An 18,959-nucleotide genomic window follows, 5' to 3' on the forward strand; every position below is an offset into this window, starting at 1 on the left:
TCCACTACAGTCCCTTTGACAATAGGAAACCAAGACATCAAGTCAAGTCACGCAGACCTACGGCTGGGTTGGGTCACATGATAGCAATTCATCCCATGCCTATCCTTTTCCCATCACCAATTCACCTAACCTTAACCCATTCATCCCAGTTCATCCAGTTCATCCCTGACCTAGTTTGCAGCCTCCCGCAAAGAGAAACCTGAGGAAACAAATAACAGTCCTGTAATCAATGTACCGGTAATTAAAATGTAATGCAAATTCAACTGATCTCCAAAATATTCTCTATTCTTGCCATTTTGCATAATGACACTTTTGTTTGATCAATTTTGAGCAGTCTTTGCACTTTTTCAACATAGAATTGTCCAATCAGAGCAGACACTAGATTAGATTTATTTCGAACATTCAGCCTTTGGTTTGCACAGTTAGTCACCACAGCATGAAGTCTACGTCTAATAACACCACAGTGTTATCATCATCATGGAACATGTTCAAATGAACTGATGTATTTGGCGTCTCCTCATCCCCTCTTTTCTCTCTCTTCATCTCTCTTTCTTACCCGTTCTGTTTCTTCTGTTTCTATTGCTGCTTTGCTCTTTTGCAGGAGATCATGGATCGTATCTATAAGAATGTGATGACCAAGGTGGAGGAGATGAGCTGCGTCCAGCGAACCATGTTTACTCTGGCGTACAACTACAAACTAGAGCAGCTCGCCAAAGGATACAGCACGCCTCTATGTGACAAGTAAGTGGATGGATACACACACACACACACACACACACATTGGTTAAGCCTATACGTAACCATTTTGTATGTAAACACAAATATTTGTTCCATATTGAAGCTGCAATATGATTTTTTTCCCCACATTAATGCACAACAATAACTAAATAAGATGTAGGTCTACATGATCAGTATGTGTCTGTCAGTCACAAGGTTCAGTAATCAGTAATATACATCCTAAACATAGACCTTATAATAATATGTGACATCATGTGACATCAGACATCCTAAACATAGACCTTATAATAATATGTGACATCATGTGACATCAGTAATATACATCCTAAACATAGACCTTATAATAATATGTGACATCATGTGACATCAGACATCCTAAACATAGACCTTATAATAATATGTGACATCATGTGATATCAGTAATATACATCCTAAACATAGACTTTATAATAATATGTGACATCATGTGATATCAGTAATATAGATCCTAAACATAGACCTTATAATAATATGTGACATCATGTGATATCAGTAATATAGATCCTAAACATAGACCTTATAATAATATGTGACATCATGTGATATCAGTAATATAGATCCTAAACATAGACCTTATAATAATATGTGACATCATGTGACATCAGACATCCTAAACATAGACCTTATAATAATATATGACATCATGTGATATCAGTAATATAGATCCTAAACATAGACCTTATAATAATATGTGACATCATGTGATATCAGTAATATAGATCCTAAACATAGACCTTATAATAATATGTGACATCATGTGACATCAGACATCCTAAACATAGACTTTATAATAATATGTGACATCATGTGATATCAGTAATATACATCCTAAACATAGACTTTATAATAATATGTGACATCATGTGATATCAGTAATATACATCCTAAACATAGACTTTATAATAATATGTGACATCATGTGATATCAGTAATATACATCCTAAACATAGACTTTATAATAATATGTGACATCATGTGATATCAGTAATATACATCCTAAACATAGACTTTATAATAATATGTGACATCATGTGATATCAGTAATATAGATCCTAAACATAGACCTTATAATAATATGTGACATCATGTGATATCAGTAATATACATCCTAAACATAGACCTTATAATAATATGTGACATCATGTGACATCAGACATCCTAAACATAGACCTTATAATAATATATGACATCATGTGATATCAGTAATATAGATCCTAAACATAGACCTTATAATAATATGTGACATCATGTGATATCAGTAATATAGATCCTAAACATAGACCTTATAATAATATGTGACATCATGTGATATCAGTAATATAGATCCTAAACATAGATCTTATAATAATATGTGACATCATGTGATATCAGTAATATAGATCCTAAACATAGACCTTATAATAATATGTGACATCATGTGATATCAGTAATATAGATCCTAAACATAGACCTTATAATAATATGTGACATCATGTGACATCAGACATCCTAAACATAGACCTTATAATAATATGTGACATCATGTGATATCAGTAATATAGATCCTAAACATAGATCTTATAATAATATGTGACATCATGTGATATCAGTAATATACATCCTAAACATAGACTTTATAATAATATGTGACATCATGTGATATCAGTAATATAGATCCTAAACATAGACCTTATAATAATATGTGACATCATGTGATATCAGTAATATAGATCCTAAACATAGATCTTATAATAATATGTGACATCATGTGATATCAGTAATATAGATCCTAAACATAGACCTTATAATAATATGTGACATCATGTGATATCAGTAATATAGATCCTAAACATAGACCTTATAATAATATGTGACATCATGTGATATCAGTAATATAGATCCTAAACATAGACTTTATAATAATATATGACATCATGTGATATCAGTAATATACATCCTAAACATAGACCTTATAATAATATGTGACATCATGTGATATCAGTAATATACATCCTAAACATAGATCTTATAATAATATGTGACATCATGTGATATCAGTAATATAGATCCTAAACATAGACTTTATAATAATATGTGACATCATGTGATATCAGTAATATAGATCCTAAACATAGACCTTATAATAATATGTGACATCATGTGATATCAGTAATATAGATCCTAAACATAGACTTTATAATAATATGTGACATCATGTGATATCAGTAATATAGATCCTAAACATAGACTTTATAATAATATGTGACATCATGTGATATCAGTAATATACATCCTAAACATAGACTTTATAATAATATGTGACATCATGTGATATCAGTAATATAGATCCTAAACATAGACCTTATAATAATATGTGACATCATGTGATATCAGTAATATAGATCCTAAACATAGACCTTATAATAATATGTGACATCATGTGATATCAGTAATATACATCCTAAACATAGACTTTATAATAATATGTGACATCATGTGATATCAGTAATATAGATCCTAAACATAGACCTTATAATAATATGTGACATCATGTGATATCAGTAATATACATCCTAAACATAGACTTTATAATAATATGTGACATCATGTGACATCAGTAATATAGATCCTAAACATAGACTTTATAATAATATGTGACATCATGTGATATCAGTAATATACATCCTAAACATAGACCTTATAATAATATGTGACATCATGTGATATCAGTAATATACATCCTAAACATAGATCTTATAATAATATGTGACATCATGTGATATCAGTAATATAGATCCTAAACATAGACCTTATAATAATATGTGACATCATGTGATATCAGTAATATAGATCCTAAACATAGACTTTATAATAATATGTGACATCATGTGATATCAGTAATATACATCCTAAACATAGACTTTATAATAATATGTGACATCATGTGATATCAGTAATATACATCCTAAACATAGATCTTATAATAATATGTGACATCATGTGATATCAGTAATATACATCCTAAACATAGATCTTATAATAATATGTGACATCATGTGATATCAGTAATATAGATCCTAAACATAGACTTTATAATAATATGTGACATCATGTGATATCAGTAATATACATCCTAAACATAGACTTTATAATAATATGTGACATCATGTGATATCAGTAATATAGATCCTAAACATAGATCTTATAATAATATGTGACATCATGTGATATCAGTAATATACATCCTAAACATAGACTTTATAATAATATGTGACATCATGTGATATCAGTAATATACATCCTAAACATAGACTTTATAATAATATGTGACATCATGTGATATCAGTAATATACATCCTAAACATAGACTTTATAATAATATGTGACATCATGTGATATCAGTAATATACATCCTAAACATAGATCTTATAATAATATGTGACATCATGTGATATCAGTAATATACATCCTAAACATAGATCTTATAATAATATGTGACATCATGTGATATCAGTAATATACATCCTAAACATAGATCTTATAATAATATGTGACATCATGTGATATCAGTAATATAGATCCTAAACATAGACTTTATAATAATATGTGACATCATGTGATATCAGTAATATACATCCTAAACATAGACTTTATAATAATATGTGACATCATGTGATATCAGTAATATACATCCTAAACATAGATCTTATAATAATATGTGACATCATGTGATATCAGTAATATACATCCTAAACATAGACTTTATAATAATATGTGACATCATGTGATATCAGTAATATACATCCTAAACATAGACTTTATAATAATATGTGACATCATGTGATATCAGTAATATACATCCTAAACATAGACTTTATAATAATATGTGACATCATGTGATATCAGTAATATACATCCTAAACATAGATCTTATAATAATATGTGACATCATGTGATATCAGTAATATACATCCTAAACATAGATCTTATAATAATATGTGACATCATGTGATATCAGTAATATAGATCCTAAACATAGACTTTATAATAATATGTGACATCATGTGATATCAGTAATATACATCCTAAACATAGACTTTATAATAATATGTGACATCATGTGATATCAGTAATATAGATCCTAAACATAGATCTTATAATAATATGTGACATCATGTGACATCAGTAATATAGATCCTAAACATAGACTTTATAATAATATGTGACATCATGTGACATCAGTAATAGATCCTAAACATAGACTTTATAATAATATGTGACATCATGTGATATCAGTAATATAGATCCTAAACATAGATCTTATAATAATATGTGACATCATGTGACATCAGTAATATAGATCCTAAACATAGACTTTATAATAATATGTGACATCATGTGACATCAGTAATATAGATCCTAAACATAGACTTTATAATAATATGTGACATCATGTGATATCAGTAATATAGATCCTAAACATAGATCTTATAATAATATGTGACATCATGTGACATCAGTAATATAGATCCTAAACATAGACTTTATAATAATATGTGACATCATGTGACATCAGTAATATAGATCCTAAACATAGACTTTATAATAATATGTGACATCATGTGATATCAGTAATATAGATCCTAAACATAGATCTTATAATAATATGTGACATCATGTGATATCAGTAATATAGATCCTAAACATAGACCTTATAATAATATGTGACATCATGTGATATCAGTAATATACATCCTAAACATAGATCTTATAATAATATGTGACATCATGTGATATCAGTAATATAGATCCTAAACATAGACCTTATAATAATATGTGACATCATGTGATATCAGTAATATAGATCCTAAACATAGACCTTATAATAATATGTGACATCATGTGATATCAGTAATATAGATCCTAAACATAGACCTTATAATAATATGTGACATCATGTGATATCAGTAATATAGATCCTAAACATAGACCTTATAATAATATGTGACATCATGTGATATCAGTAATATAGATCCTAAACATAGACCTTATAATAATATGTGACATCATGTGATATCAGTAATATAGATCCTAAACATAGACCTTATAATAATATGTGACATCATGTGATATCAGTAATATAGATCCTAAACATAGACCTTATAATAATATGTGACATCATGTGATATCAGTAATATACATCCTAAACATAGACTTTATAATAATATGTGACATCATGTGACATCAGTAATATAGATCCTAAACATAGATCTTATAATAATATGTGACATCATGTGATATCAGTAATATAGATCCTAAACATAGACCTTATAATAATATGTGACATCATGTGATATCAGTAATATAGATCCTAAACATAGACTTTATAATAATATGTGACATCATGTGATATCAGTAATATAGATCCTAAACATAGACCTTATAATAATATGTGACATCATGTGATATCAGTAATATAGATCCTAAACATAGACCTTATAATAATATGTGACATCATGTGATATCAGTAATATAGATCCTAAACATAGACCTTATAATAATATGTGACATCATGTGATATCAGTAATATAGATCCTAAACATAGACCTTATAATAATATGTGACATCATGTGATATCAGTAATATAGATCCTAAACATAGACTTTATAATAATATGGATGTAACCTTTGTGACGTTATCCATTGCTTTGTGCACTCCCGTGAAGCCATCTTGGTTAATGGAGTACCGCAGGGATGATGTATTTTTGTAGGCCAACTCAGAAGTCATGCACTTCCTGTTTCCCTCGTCGGGAAGTCAATGGGATTTTTGCATGGGGATTTGGGTTGAATACCTGAAATAAGGTATGGGGTTAGCAAAAGTTTATTTTTAAAAATCGCATTTACACTTCAAAAGTGATCAAAGTGGTCCTCATTTGTGAAGATGACCTTGCTGAACACAACGATGGCAGTTTCATAAGCTTTTAACCACAGAGCTTATTTCAGGCATTTAACCAAAACCCCCATACAGAAATCCCATTGAATTTGAGACGAGGGAACCAGGAAGTGCTAACATCAGGGTCGGACTCGTTCCTGTGGTACTCTATAGGAGCCAGAAGCAGCTAGCGTGAGACCCGGGGTTACCCAAAGCTATTGGTCTGCGATTGGTGAGCTACGTGATCACTGGACAGGTGACCTGTCAATCACACGCCAAACCATTGTCTGCTTTGACCTATTTGACTCTAAATGGGACTATAATTTCCAAAATGAATATAATGCTGTATTGAAGAAGACGTGAAACTAGTGATTGAGACCATCAACTCACTCTTTACTGAGGTCATAAATCACGTGAGAAGTAGGGTCATTTCCCCATTGACTTCCATACAATCTGACTTCTTTTTGGAGCTAGTGGAGTTGTCCCTTGCAGGCCATTTGAAAGAATGCAGGTGTAAGGGACTTGGCATTGGCTTCAGTTTTCAGGTTGCCCCTTGATCCTAGATTATACACACATGATTATACATGACATGAATTCTGTGTACAATATCCTATATTTCAAATATATACATTTTACATTCTCTATACAACTCTAATTCCATGTAGATACACATACATATATACACATATATTAACACACACCCCTCCTTCCCTCTCTCCATCCAGGCTGGTGTTCAGGAAAGTGCGCTCCCTGCTGGGCGGGCGGACGCGGGTGCTGTTGTCGGGCGGCGCGCCCCTCTCCGCCGCCACCCAGCGCTTCATGAACGTGTGTCTGTGCTGCCCGGTGGGGCAGGGCTACGGCCTCACCGAGACCTGTGGTGCTGGGACCATCAGTGAGCGTAAGCAGGGTTTAGGGGGGCAAACAGTCAGTGGTCAACTCGGACACATTTTTGGTGCAGTTTTTTCCCCCAATGTTTTTGCTGTAGAAGGCCAAGAAAAAGGGGTGAAAAAAACACACAAAAAAGCTGAGTGCATGGCTGGATTTGGCCACAGGGGTGTCCACATGTGGCCACTGTTATCCATTACACTGCTTATTATATTAGTTTTCCATCACAACCACAACATTGGCAATTGCATCCTCCCTCGTCTTCAAAAGTCAAGATAACAGCATTGCCTCGCCTGTGTGCCTCTGTATGTATGAATGATCAGGGAAAGCACATGGCATTGATGTCTAATGTCCTTGTCATCATTTTTGCTTGATAAATTGTCAATAGTGGGAATATTCCCAGCTAGAGAAAGTACTCGTTACTGCTGGAGCTCATTGTAACAGGACAATGAGTCATTATGAGGAAATCAAGATGGAAGATGGGGTGGCCTAATAGCTTTTGGATAATTCAACAACTTATTTTTTGATTGGTATCCGATCGGTAAACTGAAACTGTAATTTGTTACAATAGCCTGCTACTTTACAGAGGAAAGTTACTGAGGGGAACGAACAGTTCCTGCAACATGGAAGCAAAGATAAAAGCACTTTTTTGTGTTAGTGCTAGAAGATGGATTGAACGTGGGAGGAAGGGAGTAGGCTCAGAGTTATGGAAAGACAAACATCAACAAGTCACTGTTACAGCATGAACTCCAGTCAGCATCAGCTACTTTAGCGTGCCGTGAGGCTGTCACATCGCTGTTGGCTATGAGAATGTGTATGTTGCTTTGCAAAATATAAACCAACAAAATGGAGGCATTCCTAAAAGCTGATGCTTTGATTTGGAAATGACACGCAATGGATTTGAACACAACAGCAATCTTTTTTTTCTGTTACCACTGCCTTACGGAAACAACGGAAATTAAAAATGGATTGTTGTTTCCCTCTTAATTGGCGTAAAAGCTTGCCCCTCATATCTCTGGTGGTACATAATCTGTTGTGAATCATGCGGCTCTGATGACTATGATGTTTGGCTTTCGTTTTCCAGCACATTTGTGAAATAATTGAATATGGTGAGCACTTTCCCAGGCAGACTAAAGCAACACAGAGGCCCTGACACTGCCCATCACTCTGCGCTGCTGCGGTCATCTATAGGGCTGGGTTCAAAAAATCGATTCTCCGATTTTTAATCGATTTTCATTTTAATCCTCGATTATCGATTCATATGTCCAGAGATCGATTTTTTTTTTTATTAAAAATAAAATAAAAAATAAATTACTAAACAGGCTATTGTGCTGTGTGTGGTAGTTGAAACATAGTTTCAAGTTGACGTTTAATTATGTTTGTAGTTGAAACAAAAACATAAATACTGTAGGCTACATGAATGGAAATGTTCTACTTTTAGAAATTATATAGGCTGAAATCAAATCACTGTGCATAATTGTGAAAGTGTCTTTATTGACAATGAAAAGGCTGTTATTTACCCTTTGTCACCACGTGGTGAGTAAATATATGTGTAACTAAAACCATTAAAATTGACAACAGGTCTGCAACTTTTTTTCCCCATGTATCTACTTGGCTGGTTGGAAACCCTTGTGTTACATAACTGGACAGTCATGTAATTCAGGGTACAGTTCAAAAACCACGTTTTGGTATCACTAACCAAATCAATATTGAAAATTGATCGAATCGGAATCGAATCGAATCGAATCGAAATTAATCGATTCGCAACCTTGTGAATCGGAATCGAATCGATTCTTGAAATTTGAAGCAATACCCAGCTCTAGTCATCTAAACCAACACAGAGGCCCTGACACTGCCCATCACTCTGAGCTGCTGCGGTCATCTGAGCCAGAACAACACTGTTCTGTGGACATTCCTTTGGGATGGGGGTTACCATGGCAAGGGAGGAAGTGAGGTCCGGTTGCCATAGTGATAAATAAAAAGGTAGTGCGCTTCTTAATCGTGTGCGTGTGTGCGTGTGTGTGCGTGTGTGTGTGTGTGTGTGTGTGTGTGTGTGTGTGTGTGTGTGTGTGTGTGTGTGTGTGTGTGTGTGTTCCAGTGTGGGATTACAGCACTGGGAGAGTGGGCGGCCCACTGGTTTGCTGTGAGATCAAACTGAAAGACTGGCTGGAGGGTGAGTGAGACAAACAGAAGACACACACACACACACACACACACACACACACACACTTCATGACTCATTTAGACACATCACAGAGATGTGCACCAGCCTTCCTTCTACTGCTGCAACTAACCATTATTTTCATTATCCATTCATCTGTGAATTATTTTCTCGACTGATTGGTCGTGAAAGATGTCGATCACTCCTTCCCCAAAGCCCAAGAAAAATGTATTAATTATAAAATTAGTTGGCGATTAATTTTCTGTCGATCGAGTAGTTGTTGTAGCTCTTCTTTCTTTCTTTCTTTCTTTCTATCTATCTATCTATCTACTATCTATCTATTTATCTATCTTTCTATCTGTCTATCTATTTATCTTTCTTTCTATCTATCTATTTATCTTTCTATCTATCTATTTATCTTTCTATCTATCTATCTATCTACTGTATCTATCTTTCTTTCTTTCTTGTCTTCTCACATACTTGCAAGTGTACACAAACTCACTTTTCGAATGCATCCATCATTACTTCCACTGTAGCTAATGAGAATGTTAGACAGCGTTAAAGCAGAGAGATCACTCTTCCTCAGCAGCAGCAGCACTCACCTCATATCCTTGTAAGGAATTCACTTTTCTCCATCCTTTTACAGCGTTGTCTTTTCCATCGTTTACGTCACGCAGCATCATTCATTTTTACTATGCTCTGTTCAAATCTGAATACCTGTCACGGTGCGCTTTTATTGCTCGAGGCACAGAACAGCGCCTGGACACAACAGAACAGAAGTGTGTGTCACACACACACACACACACACACTCACGCACACACACACACACACACACACACACACACACACACTCACGCACACACGCACTTACGCACGCACACACACGCACGCACCTGCGAATTGCAGATCAATTTTAACAACAAAAGTCTGTTGAGAATTAGAGATTGTAGAGAGGTTTGAATTTGCATAATTTACACACATATTGGCCAGATGTGCTGTCTCTCAGGGCGAGGGCCAGATGTGCTGTCTCTCAGGGTGAGGGCCAGATGTGCTGTCTCTCAGGGCGAGGGCCAGATGAATCCATATTTATGTGAAACGCCATTTTCACAGTAAATCCCCACACCGAGTTACTTCCTCGTTTGCCTGTAACGAACGCTTCGCTGTACACAGTGCATGCACTGTATGTCGCGCAATACGCGCATGCCTGGCGGCCATGTTTAGAAAGTAATTCCGGCTATGTATTTACCTTAAAAAAAGATCATTTCTCCACATTTGGATTATTATTTCATCTCGTGGTGAGTACCCGAAGCACAACATGTATTTTGGCACTATTTGATCTGTGTTTTTGGTTATTTTGAATGGGTGTACCATTGGCCTCCATTCTAAGGTGATACATACTAACTTCACGACTGTAGCTCACTGTATACTGCCCGGACAGTGACGGTAAAAGCATGGTGTACCTTGGTTATATTTGGGGGGGTATGGCAGGTGAGCTAAACTCCCAAGAAAGTGGCATATCCCTTTACGTTTTATGGTAACTATGACCATCTGCACCATATTAACTCCATTATATTGCGATCTATTCACATTTCAGGTGGTTACCGTAGCACTGACAAGCCCCACCCACGAGGAGAGATTCTGATCGGCGGACCCAACGTCACCATGGGATACTATAAGAACGAGGCTAAAAAACAGTACGACTTCTTCGTGGATGAGAGCGGCCAGCGGTGGTTCTGCACAGGAGACATCGGAGAGTTCCACCAAGACGGATGCCTCAAGATCATCGGTGAGGAGAGCTGGATGGAGGGATGAGTACATGAATGGGTGGGTGGGTGAATGTGAGGATGCATGGGTGGAGTGGAAGGTGGAGGTGTATGAATGAGTGGATGGACAGATTAATAACTAGAGGACCGTGAAAAAGTTTCTGCCCCCTGTTTCACTGTCTGTATTTTCACACATTTTTCATTTGATTTTGGTGGTAGTCTGATAGGGAAATGGCACAAGTTAATCAAACATGCAGTCTCCAGGTGTCAAATGTACTCTCCTCAAATATTCCAAATTCAATGGCATGGACATTAGAGACAGCTTGTTAAAACCGAAGTCTCAAGTTTATTTTCAATCCTTTATTTTATATAAAAGGGAGCAAGTGGGCTTTGTCTGTCTCTTTGTTTCAATTTTTGTCCCACTGACGATGTCACAATGTCTATGACATCATCAGTGATGTCATCAGTGACATCATTATTGACCAAAATCATATTATGACATCACTGATGACGTCATAGACATTGTGACATCATCATTGATGTCATAGGCATTGAGCAGGCGAGACCACGCTGCGGGCGAGGCCGTGCAGTGGGTGAGCTGCATACGGCGAGCCCATGCAAACCCTAGTTTAGATTTAAAAAAATGCATTGGAATTCTTGTTCAGGGGTTTCACAATTCACATTCAGGCAAACAAAACTCATAGGAGACAGGGTGAAAAACAACAAGGACACATAAGCAAGAATCTCCACTCATCAAACGTCATCAACAGAAAAGCCAAGGAAAAAGCAATGTTTTGACAGGTGATCTCTGGGAAGTGCAGTGTAGAAACACCACAGCAATGAGCTCCGAGCACCAAAAATGGAGGCAAAATAAAAACAAGGATCTGATTCAACTTATTGCTGCTGTGATCCACATGGTGCCCCAGAGACCTGGACTCTTAATGCTTAGTTCACACCGACGACCCAAGCCTTGCCTGTGCCTTGCCTTTACCCACGCTTTTTAATAGGCGTCCGTTTTAGTCAACGAGGCTGTGTACACCGTGCGCCTGAGCGTGAACCCTGCGTGTACCCACGCCTTGCCTGTGCCTTGCCGATTTTATCGAATAGGCGTGAGTTCTATTTTGAAGCCGACAAGGCGCGTGCAGGCAGACTTCTTCTGTCAAGCCATGAAAGAAAAATGCACAATATCCATCGGAAATAGCAAAGTCAACTGAATTTTAAAATAAAATGGAGTTACTACAACATGTTGAGCAGAGAGACAGAGAGATTGACGGGTGGCTATCACGTGGTGCTTTCTCCCCGTCGGCAAACAAATCTTCATGAGAGAGAATAGCGACCGAAGAAGCAAGATGGACAATGTTGTTGTGCCAGCACATATTCTTGCAAGATCACCTCTCTAAAATGTCCGACTATAGTCAGACCTGGTTATACATATCCAGCATCAATAGAACATTAAATATATCAGATTTATTTTACCTAGAGGCTACCCATGACAATTCTGGACAACACGTGAAAAAATACAGTCGGGAGAGAGGAGAGGCGCTTGTGACTCGGCTCCAGGTTCGGCGTGCAAAAGGCGTGCGGTGTGATCGCAAAAGCGTGCAACAGGTTCACGCTCGGCGTAGGCGTGGGTTGAGGCAAGGCAAGGCGTAGGTTGTCTGTGTGAACGAAGCGTAATGCTGCTGTGATCCACATGGTGCCCCAGAGACCTGAACTCTTAATGCTGCTGTGATCCACATGGTGCCCCAGAGACCTGGACTCTTAATGCTGCTGTGATCCACATGGTGCCCCAGAGACCTGGACTCTTAATGCTGCTGTGATCCACATGGTGCCCCAGAGACCTGAACTCTTAATGCTGCTGTGATCCACATGGTGCCACAGAGACCTGGACTCTTAATGCTGCTGTGATCCACATGGTGCCACAGAGACCTGGACTCTTAATGCTGCTGTGATCCACATGGTGCCACAGAGACCTGGACTCTTAATGCTGCTGTGATCCACATGGTGCCCCAGAGACCTGGACTCTTAATGCTGCTGTGATCCACATGGTGCCCCAGAGACCTGAACTCTTAATGCTGCTGTGATCCACATGGTGCCCCAGAGACCTGGACTCTTAATGCTGCTGTGATCCACATGGTGCCACAGAGACCTGGACTCCTTCCAGCCTCCCTATACTCCACTTCCATCCATCAATCTGACAAGCCTTCTCCCAGAAACCTTTCAACCAATCAGATTGACCTCACTTCCCAGAATTCCTCTCCACTTCTGTTTACACGAGTCCACTAGAACCCCCAACTCCTCCATGTTATCTACATCAACTCCTCCATGTCATGTACATCAACTCCTCCATGTTATCTACATCAACTCCTCCATGTTATCTACATCAACTCCTCCATGTTATCTACATCAACTCCTCCATGTTATCTACATCAACTCCAACTCCTCCATGTTATCTACATCAACTCCTCCATGTTATGTACATCAACTCCTCCGTGTTATGTACATCAACTCCTCCATGTTATGTACATCAACTCCTCCATGTTATGTACATCAACTCCTCCATGTTATCTACATCAACTCCTCCATGTTATCTACATCAACTCCTCCATGTTATCTACATCAACTCCTCCATGTTATCTACATCACCTCCTCCATGTTATCTACATCAACTCCTCCATGTTATCTACATCAACTCCTCCATGTTATCTACATCACCTCCTCCATGTTATCTACATCAACTCCTCCATGTCATGTACATCAACTCCTCCATGTTATCTACATCAACTCCTCTGTGTTATGTACATCAACTCCTCCATGTTATGTACATCAACTCCTCCATGTTATGTACATCAACTCCTCCATGTTATCTACATCAACTCCTCCATGTTATCTACATCAACTCCTCCATGTTATCTACATCAACTCCTCCATGTTATCTACATCACCTCCTCCATGTTATCTACATCAACTCCTCCATGTCATGTACATCAACTCCTCCATGTTATCTACATCAACTCCTCCATGTTATCTACATCAACTCCTCCATGTTATCTACATCAACTCCTCCATGTAATGTACATCAACTCCTCCATGTTATCTACATCAACTCCTCCATGTTATCTACATCAACTCCTCCATGTCATGTACATCAACTCCTCCATGTTATCTACATCAACTCCTCTGTGTCATCTACATCAACTCCTCCATGTCATGTACATCAACTCCTCCATGTCATGTACATCAACTCCTCCATGTCATGTACATCAACTCCTCCATGTTATCTACATCAACTCCTCCATGTTATGTACATCAACTCCTCCATGTCATGTACATCAACTCCTCCATGTTATCTACATCAACTCCTCCATGTTATCTACATCAACTCCTCCATGTTATGTACATCAACTCCTCCATGTTATCTACATCAACTCCTCCATGTTATCTACATCAACTCCTCCATGTCATGTACATCAACTCCTCCATGTTATCTACATCAACTCCTCCATGTTATCTACATCAACTCCTCCATGTCATGTACCGTAAATTCCGGACTATAAGCCGCGCCTTTTTTCCCGTTTTTTGGGCTTTTTTGGCCCCTGCGGCTTATATAACGGTGCGGCTTATCTATGGATTTTTTCCAAAAAAAAAAAAAAAAAATCTCTCTTTTTTAGCACTCTTTCTAACTATAAATCCACTTCTGTTTTAATTTCCTCTCTTGCCCTCTTTTCACCACACTGTATGACACTGTATGACACTGTATGACACTGTGTGCACTGTAAATAACAACACAGGTGGTGTTGTGTTATGTTGTTTTGTTGAAATGTTAATAAATGGGAGCATTACATATGGTAATTAAACATTAAAACACAAAAAAAAAAAAAAAAAAAAAACATTAAAACACCCGCGGCTTATAGTCCGGTGCGGCTTATATAAGAAAAAAATAGTCAACTTTGCAGGTGCGGCTTATACACCGGTGCGGCTTATAGTCCGGAATTTACGGTACATCAACTCCTCCATGTTATATCTACATCAACTCCTCCATGTTATCTACATCAACTCCTCTGTGTTATCTACATCAACTCCTCCATGTTATCTACATCAACTCCTCTGTGTTATCTACATCACTTCTGTTTACACCAGTCAGCCAGAACCCCCAACTCCTCTGTTATCTACATCAGGTTGCTCCAACGGTTCAATGGAAAACGGCTCCTTCCTCAAGTTTTCCCTCCTCCTTTTGAAGACATGCACACGCGCGCACACACACACACACACACACACACACACACACACACACACACACACACACACACACACACACACACACACACACACACACTCTCACTCTCTCTCTCTCTCTCAAAGTTATGCACGTATGCACACATTGTGACGGCTTGTTTTCTCCTCTGTGTGTCCAGATCGTAAGAAAGACTTGGTGAAGCTGCAAGCAGGAGAGTACGTTTCCCTGGGGAAAGTGGAGGCCATGTTGAAGAATTGCCCTCTGGTGGACAATATCTGTGCCTATGCCAACAGGTCTGTGTGTGTGTGTGTGTGGGGGGGGGGGGGGGGGGGGGATACGCCAACAGGTGTGTGTGTGGGGGTGGGGGGGGGGGGGTGGTTTCTACCTTAGGCTGGGGACACGCTGCCCAACTTTTATGGCAATCAATTATAGCCACTATTTGGCGATCCCAGCTGCTTGTCAATATGGGACCAATTCAACACTAGTTTGGGGCAGCTGCACAGATGATCTTGTGATGTAAGAAGGATTGTGATCCTCCTGATCCAGTCGTGAACATTGCAGTGACTCAAATCTGCAGAGACACCAGCAACAACCAATTAAAGATGAGCAGAGACACCAGCTGACCAGCAACAACCAATTAAAGATGAGCAGGAGAGATGGGCAAAAATGCAAGAAGCGTGGAAAGAAAAAAATGCTCCACCTTCCATCTTTTGTTTGGATCACCTCCATGTTTCTTTTGGTTCAGCTTTGGTAAGATGTTTGTGTTACACGGCATTAGAGTTCAGCTAGTGTGTCATCCCTAAATCCAACTCTCTCTTTTTGTGTCTGTGTGCCTCGACGATGCAGAATGAAAGAATTGCAAGTTGCTTAAGTGTGATGTCCAATCTTTTCACAGTCTGTTTAGGAATGCAGTGCGTCCACAGCCTTATAAGGCTAAATGTCTCCCATGGCCAGGCACTGATGAATGTATTGTTTCCTGCAGAGTCTCCTGCTCGCTCTGTTGTCCACCCACGCACACACGCACACACGCACGCACCCACGCACACACGCACACACCCACGCACGCACTCACACACGCACTCACGCATGCACTCACACACGCACGCACCCACGCACACACGCACGCACGCACGCACGCACTCACGCACGCACGCACTCACACACGCACGCACACACGCACACACCCACGCACGCACTCACGCACGCACTCACGCACACACCCACACACGCACGCACTCACTCACACACGCACGCACACACGCACACACCCACGCATGCACACACGCACGCACACACGCACGCACTCACTCACCCACGCACACACACACGCACACATGCACGCACGTGTGTGTGTGTTCCATGACATCACCTTATTTGGCACAATGGAACTAGAATACACGCAAAAGGCAGACGTCAATTAACAAATCTAATCTGTCTATGTTCTGTCTCTCTCTTTGTCTGACATCACGTCTCTGTAGCGACGAGACCTATGTGATTGGCTTTGTGGTGCCCAATCAGAAGCAGCTGCAGGCCCTGGCCGACCAGTACCGCGTCCGCGGCTCCTGGGAGGAGCTGTGCAACACCAAGGCCATGGAGGAGCTGGCGCTCAAGGTCCTCACTGAGGCGGCTCTGGCAGGTGAGAAGAGGTCAAAGGTCATACATCAAATGGCACCGTGAAGCTCTTTACCCGTTTTCATTTGTGTGTGTGTGTTGCGTTTTGCTCCTCCTTCCCGCTTGCAGCTCAGCTCGAGCGGTTCGAGATCCCCCGCAAGATCCGCCTGAGCCCGGAGCCGTGGACCCCCGAGACGGGCTTAGTGACCGACGCCTTCAAGCTGAAGCGCAAGGAGCTGAGGACACACTACCAGGACGACATCGAGAGAATGTACGGTGGCAAGTAGCCAGCAGAGAGCTGAGGACACACTACCAGGACGACATCGAGAGAATGTACGGTGGCAAGTAGCCAGCAGAGAGCCACCGCAGCACGTTTCATCGTCCGAGCACAAACCCCAACACCTGACTCAGAGATACGCCCCTTAAGCCCCCCAAACCCCCACCTCCCCTTTCCCGTCCAAAAAAACGAAAAGCCACAAAGACTTGAATCTTTGGTTCATCTTCATTCTCTGAAGGACCAAAACAAGAGAGGTAAGGAGATGGAGAGAGCAGAGAAACGAGGCCGAGGTGCAATGTCCCCCTTTACTGTGCACACACGCGTCAACTAATTCATCTCAGAAGCAGCTTTTACTTGAATTTCTAATAGATGGATATTGGTCGGCTTTGAAGACGGGTATGAAACAAAGTGCTCAAAAGGAGACGTGATCAAGGAAAAGTATAAATGTCCCTGTCTTTTCCCTTTTCTCATCCAGGTGTGCATCCTCTCTGATGCCTTTCCCGTGTGTCGTCCAGGTGTGCTCCCTCTTTGAGGAGATCTTTATTGTCCCAGATGTGAGTTATGAGACGGAACGTGTTTTAGTCTAGTTGTCTGTTGAACTCTTGTCTGAGTGCCAAAGCAGAAGCTCAGGTTGGGGGGAGCAGGCTTGTCTTGTTACTTTTCCTTTGGCCATCGATCGTAGTTGTGTTGAATCAGCTAACCCATGAGACACTCCAGACAGGTCATGTCAAGGAAATCTCTCAATCTGTTATCCAATGATCTGCTTTCCTTTGGTTCATTTTCATTCTCTATCCTATACGTCCTTTTGCCTTTGAGGTTTTAAATTCCTCTGACCAATCCTGAGGCCTCCTATTGCTTTATTCTTTCTGGTTTCACAGCCGACTTCTGCCTAGTGACCATGTGTTGTTCCTGCAGGTCAGGAAGTCTTTTTGTTATTCAGTTGTTTTGAGTTCTGCGAAGGGTTTATTTTGTTCCCCACCCACAGTCAGGCTTTGACTCTGGAGTCTGCGGGACGTCTCCCCCCAACAGCACATCTGACACCCAAAGCACTAAGTCATGGGAGGGCGAATGAGAAGAGGCTGCTCAAACGCTGAGGTCATGTCTGGCCCAATGAAGCGCGTCTTGTCATGTGAAATTGAAGATGATGTTCTTATATAGGATTCTTATATAGGACAATGCCAATAATGGTTCCTAATACTTGTAAAAGTAGACATGCACTGTTGTTTAATCTATCCATTTTTTCCTACAGTGGTAGAGTCTGTTTTTCCACACACTGTGCAGATTACAGTGGGCACTTACTGAAATGTATATTTGTAGCTGAAAATACTGTGTAATCA

General features: G+C 39.3%; 1 protein-coding gene across 1 annotated transcript in view; it reads left to right on the plus strand.

Moving 5' to 3' along the window:
• LOC310777415 (fatty acid CoA ligase Acsl3-like) overlaps positions 1-18,959 on the plus strand; it is a 70,649-nt gene extending 51,690 nt beyond the window's left edge. The window contains exons 10-16 of the mRNA XM_083637745.1: positions 602-741; positions 7,413-7,585; positions 9,671-9,745; positions 11,329-11,520; positions 15,913-16,027; positions 17,213-17,370; positions 17,475-18,959. Of these exons, the coding sequence (XP_083493871.1) occupies positions 602-741; positions 7,413-7,585; positions 9,671-9,745; positions 11,329-11,520; positions 15,913-16,027; positions 17,213-17,370; positions 17,475-17,632 (1,011 nt within the window). The 3' untranslated portion in view covers positions 17,633-18,959. The remainder of the gene's footprint in view (positions 1-601; positions 742-7,412; positions 7,586-9,670; positions 9,746-11,328; positions 11,521-15,912; positions 16,028-17,212; positions 17,371-17,474) is intronic.

Source organism: Poromitra crassiceps, assembly GCF_964638095.1.
Source record: "Poromitra crassiceps genome assembly, chromosome: 5".
NCBI lineage: Eukaryota > Metazoa > Chordata > Actinopteri > Beryciformes > Melamphaidae > Poromitra > Poromitra crassiceps.